The following is a 7,028-nucleotide window of genomic DNA, read 5'->3' on the forward strand; positions in this document are numbered from 1 at the left end:
AGGTATGGATACGGGTGCTGGGATTCAGCTAAGAACATTCAAAATTATAAAAATAGAGCTATGAAGAACACGATCCATCGAATTCTTGGTTTCTCTCTATTTGGCCTGAAACATAAAGCAACGAATATGGGACAAAAGGGCTATAATATTGAAGTTATGCAATTATCCATGTCTTAAATTTGTTTTATCTCTCATTTTGAGAAATCAAAATCTCAATTTCCCCCCAAATTTGTCCATGGATTCCGGTCAAAGTATCCGAAATTGGTTGACCGTATCTGAGACGTATTCTGCTCCCGCACCAGCACCCGTCCGTGTCGAGACAGGTGCGGCATCAAAAAACGAAGAATCCGCGCAACTTAGATGTAGTCGTCGGAAAATTACACTGTATAGCTGGGTATGTTTTTTACTTTCTATGTACACGTATTACATATTGACACCCTTGGCTTCTTCGTGGATTTACTTTTTTATATTTTGACCACCTTTAGTGAAAGTTCTGGCTCCGCCACTGACTAATACATACCGAACTAGAAATATAATGAGTCAAATAAGTCCCCTTTTGATTAGTCATTAGTCTACCGTAACCTTTATCTATTATTCGAATTTGAGATCCAGTTTTTCATGGTAAAAAAAAAAAAAAAAGAGTCAGTTAGGTCCTTTACAATTTCAATAGGAAAAAATGATCTTGTAAAAGATTTCTAATGTGTAAAAAGTAATCTTTTTTAAAATAAAATAAAAACTTAAAAATAAATTTATAAATGACTACAAGGATTTTAAAATAGACTATGTTAAAATTTAAAAAGAAAATAATTGCAACGGCAAAGTTAAAGCTGAAGTGTTGAAGTCTACTCCCTCCGTCTCAAACAATTTGTCGTGATTTTTAAACATTAGTTATTTGAAATTATTCATCATTTTAGAAGTTTGAGATAAAAAATTTCATAATCTTTTAGTAGTAATTATTTTTGAAGACTATAAACATCTCAATTATTTTTTTAAATATAAATAATAATAAAATAAATAAAAATTTATCATAATTAAGTATTTTTTGAAGAAGGGTGTAAGAGAAATACCACAAATATTTGAGTGAGAGGAGTAGTAAATGAGAGGAGGAAACTGGCGAAGTAGTGGGAGGTTAAATACTCCATAGTCCATAATAAAGAAGCACTACACAGGCACAGACAAATGCTACTTTTTCGCCGTTACACGCTCAAAATCTCCACTCTACATAAACCCACCACCCCCTTTATACTACTTCATTAAATTGAACAACACTTCAATTTTGAGTGAACAAAATCATTGAAATCCACCAGCTTTTAATTCTCGCTTCCTCCCTCCCAATACAACACATCAAACAAAAGCCTCTACTCACTGACCCAAAAAAGAAAAGAAGTTGGTTCTCTCTCTCACACAAACACACACTAGTGACTGACAAACTCTTTAATGCCCCCATCAGTCTTCCTCTCTTCTTAGACACTTCTAAAACTGTCCTTCCCCTTTTAAGTTTTTAACCAAACAAACAACAAAAGTTTTTTCTTGTGGCTACTTCTTGGATTCCAAGTCCTTTGCTTTCTGCTCAAGGTGACACATTCTTGCAGATTTTCCAGCTTAACAGAGTACCCTTTTTCTTCCTCAAACCAGTGAGAATGTTCCTTTTCTTTTTTTGTTTTTTCTCTTTACATAGCTAAGATATACAGCCCCATTCTCAGTAAATCTTTTCTTTAAGCTTTCTCTTTGTTCTGTTTTTGTTTTTGTTTGTTACATATGCAAATCCCATTCACACCCTTTTGGCATTTCTTTCTCTTCACATCTCCTCTTAATACCCTTTTAACAGGTTCTTGATTTAGTTACAACTGGTGCTTCTTATTTTATTTTATTTTTTTGAGTTTTTGTCTTTGAGAAAGGGAATTTTTTTCGAAAATGTTGTTGCATATATTAACTGTTTTAGCCTTATCTGTGTTTGTTGTGGAGTGTTTGGACCCTGCATTTAATGATGATGTTATGGGTTTAATTGTTTTCAAAGCTGGATTTACTGACACACAATCAAAGCTTACATCTTGGTCTGATGATGATGCTACTCCTTGTAATTGGGTTGGTATAAAATGTGATCCTCAATCCAATAGAGTTTCTCAGATTTTGCTTGATAATTTCTCTCTTTCTGGTCATATAGCTAGAAGCCTTTTGAGGTTACAATTCTTGAAGGTTTTATCTTTGTCTAAGAATAACTTTACAGGCAGTATTAATCCCATTCTTGCTCAAATACCTAGCTTGAGGGTTATTGATTTGAGTGAGAATAGTTTATCAGGACCAATCCCTGATGAATTTTTTCGACAATGTTCGTCTTTACAATCTGTTTCCTTTGCCAAGAACAATCTTAATGGCCAAATTCCTGATTCTTTAACCTCTTGCTCAACATTGCAAAGGGTTAATTTTTCGTCGAACAGGCTTTCAGGTCCATTGCCGTTAGAGTTATGGTCTTTAACCTCTCTTCGATCCCTTGATGTATCGGATAATTTATTGGAGGGAGAGATCCCTAAAGCAATTGAGGGTTTATATTCTTTGAGGTCAATTAATTTAAAGAAAAACAGGTTTACTGGTTGGTTGCCTGAAAATATTGGCAACTGTGTGCAGCTTAAGTCAATTGAACTCAGTGAGAATTTGCTCAGTGGAGGTTTTCCTGTATCTATGAGAAGACTTGGTTTATGTACTACTATGGATTTAAGATCAAATTCATTGAATGGGGAGATTCCAGATTGGATAGCGGATATGAAAAGCCTTAAGGTTTTGGATCTTTCTGGAAATAATCTTTCTGGTAGAATTCCGAGCTCGTTGGGTGATCTTCCATCGCTAAAGGAACTGAATCTGTCGAATAATCAGTTCGTTGGAAGCTTGCCTCGGTCCTTGTTGAAATGCGTTGACCTTGTAATCTTGGACATTGGCAATAACTTCTTGAGTGCTAACCTTCCTTCTTGGACCTTTGAATTGGGACTAAAGAGCATTTCCCTTTCCGGGAATAGGTTTACCGGTCATATAGATTATCTGCCGATATCCATGGCTGCTTCCCTTCAAGTTTTGGATTTGTCTTCCAATGCATTATCTGGTGAAATACCGTCTGCCATTTGGAATATCAGTAGCTTGCAGGTCTTGAATATTTCCCGGAACTTTTTGTCTGGTACTATCCCAGAAGCTGTAGGTAAACTAAATGCAACTCGAATTCTAGATTTAAGTCACAATCAACTAAACGGAAGCATTCCCCGTGAGATTGGGAGTGCTGTTTCATTGCTGGAACTGAAGCTGAAAGAAAATCATCTGAGTAGTACAATTCCTGCAGATATAGCAAATTGCTCCGCTCTAACTTCATTGTAAGTTTCCTGCCACTGCCATCTCATTTTTCTTAAATGTTTTAGCTTTTCGATCATGTTATCTTCTTTTCAAATTGCAGTTATATGCATGATGTTGTTTGCAATTGTTATGGCTGTGTGATTCTAAAAGTCGCCTGTTTGATTATGTAGGGACCTGTCACACAACAACCTCACTGGTCCTATCCCTCCTGAGATTGCTAAGTTGACCATTCTTGAAGTGGTGGATTTCTCCTTTAACCAGTTTTCAGGAAGCTTGCCTAAAGAACTAACCAATCTTACCCAGCTTGCCACATTTAATGTCTCCCACAACCATCTCCAAGGTGAACTTCCAGTAGGTGGATTTTTCAACAGCATTTCTCCCTCATCTGTTGTTGGTAATCCATCCCTATGTGGTTCTGTTCTCAACCACTCCTGCCCCGCTGTCCATCCGAAGCCTCTTGTACTAAACCCAAATTCGTCTGACTCGAATCATGGTTCTGTTACTTCGCTTGGTCGTAAGAGAATCATGCTCAGTATATCATCTCTCATTGCCATTGGAGCAGCAGTTTTCATAGCTCTTGGAGTAGTGATTGTCTCCATTCTCAATCTGCACGCGCGCTCTTCTATGGCGCTCTCTGCTGCAACTTTCACCTTATCTGGTGGCGATGACTTTAGCCCTTCACATGGTACAGAAGCCAACCTCGGCAAGCTTGTTATGTTTTCTGGTGATGCAGATTTTGTTGCTGGAACTCAAGCGCTGCTTAACAAGGATAATGAACTTGGACGTGGTGGTTTTGGATCCGTCTACAAGACACAACTCGGAGATGGACGTTCTGTTGCCATCAAGAAGCTCAACATTACAAGTTTGATCAAGTCCCAAGAAGATTTTGAGAGGGAAATGAAATGTCTTGGAAGCATCAGGCACCAGAACCTGGTGTCACTTGAAGGTTATTATTGGACACCTTCTCTTCAGCTCCTGATTAATGAATATGTATCTGGAGGAAGCTTGTACAAATTACTCCACGAGCAAAGTTCCAAAAGGAGCCTCTCTTGGCAGCAAAGATTCAACATTATTCTTGATACTGCCAAAGGCTTAGCCTATCTGCACCAGCTGAACATTATTCACTACAATATGAAGTCAACCAATGTCCTCGTAGATGATGGTTCAGCCAACACCAAAGTTGGAGATTTTGGTTTGGCTCGTTTATTACCCGTCTTGGATCGTTACATTTTGAGCAGCAAGATTCAGAGTGCACTTGGATACATGGCTCCTGAATTTGCATGCCAGACGGTGAAGATAACTGAGAAATGTGATGTCTATGGATTTGGTATCTTGACTCTCGAGGTGGTGATGGGTAAAAGACCCGTGGAGTACATGGAAGACGATGTGATTGTATTATGTGACATGGTGCGGGGAGCACTGGAAGAAGGCAGGATAGAAGAATGCATTGACGAACGGCTCCAAGGTAACTTCCCCGTCGAAGAGGCAATTCCAGTTGTGAAACTTGGTTTAATATGTGCATCTCAAGTTCCATCCAATCGACCAGACATGGAAGAGGTCATCAAAATTTTGGAGTTAATCAGATGTCCATCAGAAAGTCCCGAGGAAATAGAGTAATGTTATAAGGTGTTTGTGGAAAACAAGAATATAGAGAATGAGTCGTGTGGTGAACAGGAATTCAGTTTGTTGTTACATTTGGAGAAGGTCACTATCCTCTTGTTATTTTGCCATATCCAAATATCTATACCATTTGTTAAATCTTTATGTGTTGTTATTTAAATAACTGGATTCCTCTTCACCAGCTCCAGTTTGGGACCCTTGTTAGGTTTTGATAGACTAGAATTGTCTTTATTAGTAGTATTGAGACATCCAACTCCTGTTTCTGGTTGTCTTGTGCTTGTTTGATGTTGTTGTCCATACAAAGCTGAAAAATATATCCTTTGTATTTTTATAGCAGAAAACCTTTTTAAAACCCCGCATGGATTTCTGACGAAATGAAAACATCAAAGTAGGCCACCATTCAGTGGCATTTCTTGATCATAAGGCATTTCATTTCTTTTAACACATTGGATATATTATTATCATTCTGTTAACACATCCAGCACTTGTGCGACTTAACCAAGTTTAAATAATGCTAATGGGAAGTAACCATAAAAAAAGATTATGCACTTTGTGATTTTGAAGAGTTAAATATCAGAATGCGAACATTATCTGTAAAACTATTATTTATATATTTCCAATCAAATGATCTTTTTTAAGTATTACTAGTAGTTTAAATAACAAAATTCTCAGCATTCAGTTGGTGAGACACCTAGAGATTGGGAGTTGGAGAAAAAAAAAAAAATCCCTTTCTTGAATAATGAGAAAGAATCATTCACTACCACACTTCTGTTAAAGTAGGAGAGGTTGGTGAAATAATTAATGCTTCAATGTCAAGTCTCACGACAATGAATTGAAGGCTAGATGGGGACCTAATGATTTAAAAGATCCCAGAGGGGGGCCTTAACCGGAGTCCGGAACCAAAATGACCTAAAAAAAGACCTTTTGAATCAAAATACTTCAATAAAAAAAAAAATTATCATAGTACCTTTAACACAGTAATTTACTGCGTTTGAGTTTTTTTTTTCTTTTTTTTTTTAATTTCTTTTACATTTTCACACTTTATTACGTACTTTAGTCATAGATTAATCATGCTTCGGGACTCCGAAACTTGAATATTTTATATAGAACCCTACTTATATTTGTGCAATTAATAAGGTAGGCTCAATACATGAAGGATAAGCTAAACTTCGGATTGTCGTTTTAATGGTTGAAAAGTGCTTAAAGTCCATTTTTGTTTTGAAGACTTGTTGTCATTAGCTTTAAGTTATTTATGTTTTAGGGTTTCGATTTAACCTTAAACTTGTTCATTAATAACAAACTCAAACCTGTTAAAATACAATCATCAAAGAAAGAAAAAACTTAAAATACATGAGCCTACACATGCCCTTGAGTTGATCTTCCGCTAAATATACTAATATTCTTCAAATTAACAACATCATCATAAATTAAACATAAAACTAAAATCCCAATATTCTTAATCATCATCAGAATTGAAGTCCTCAATATCGTCCTCAGATGAATATCTTGGGTTTCTTAAGACAGATCTTCTCTTCTATAGATGTTAGTTCCCTACCGGTTGATGATGCTTGTTCTTCGGCCAACCTTAGCATGTAAAATCTACGTCTTTGTAACACCTCAGACCTTTAACTTAAGTTTTGACTATGATTCTGGACTTAGAAACCCAGATAAAGAATGTGGGAATTAGAAATTTCTCTTCAGTTGTCAGATGGGGATTTACGCCCCAGAATACGGACCGTATTTCAGTATACGGCCCGTATACCAAATCATAACTTGGCATCTAAATCACTGTGCTTTCTGAAAATTGGCTCAGGAAAATTTTTAGTTAAATACGGACTATATTTTGAAATACGGACCGTATTTTGAAATACGGCCCGTATTTTGAAATACGACCCGTATTTGATAGTCGTATTTGGTAAGGAGTTGTACAAAGGTTTCTGTCCGTTGAACATGCTTAATTATGGTCTAAGTTTACGGATCGTAATTCAGAATACGGACCGTATTTTGGTCCGTATTTCTTAGCCCGCACCAGAACCTATAGATACCTGGTTTCAGTTCTAATTTTATTTTTA

At 36.6% G+C, this 7,028-nt stretch overlaps 1 protein-coding gene across 1 annotated transcript; it reads left to right on the plus strand.

The window, feature by feature from the left end:
• The first annotated feature begins 1,161 nt into the window (after positions 1-1,161).
• Positions 1,162-5,379, plus strand: LOC132056856 (probable LRR receptor-like serine/threonine-protein kinase IRK). The gene is made up of 2 exons (XM_059449243.1): positions 1,162-3,356; positions 3,507-5,379. The coding sequence occupies exons 1-2, from the start codon at positions 1,915-1,917 to the stop codon at positions 4,951-4,953; spliced, it is 2,889 nt and encodes a 962-aa protein (XP_059305226.1). The 5' UTR covers positions 1,162-1,914; the 3' UTR covers positions 4,954-5,379.
• Positions 5,380-7,028: the final 1,649 nt, after the last annotated feature.

This window comes from Lycium ferocissimum, chromosome 5, assembly GCF_029784015.1.
Source record: "Lycium ferocissimum isolate CSIRO_LF1 chromosome 5, AGI_CSIRO_Lferr_CH_V1, whole genome shotgun sequence".
Taxonomy (NCBI): Eukaryota; Viridiplantae; Streptophyta; class Magnoliopsida; order Solanales; family Solanaceae; genus Lycium; species Lycium ferocissimum.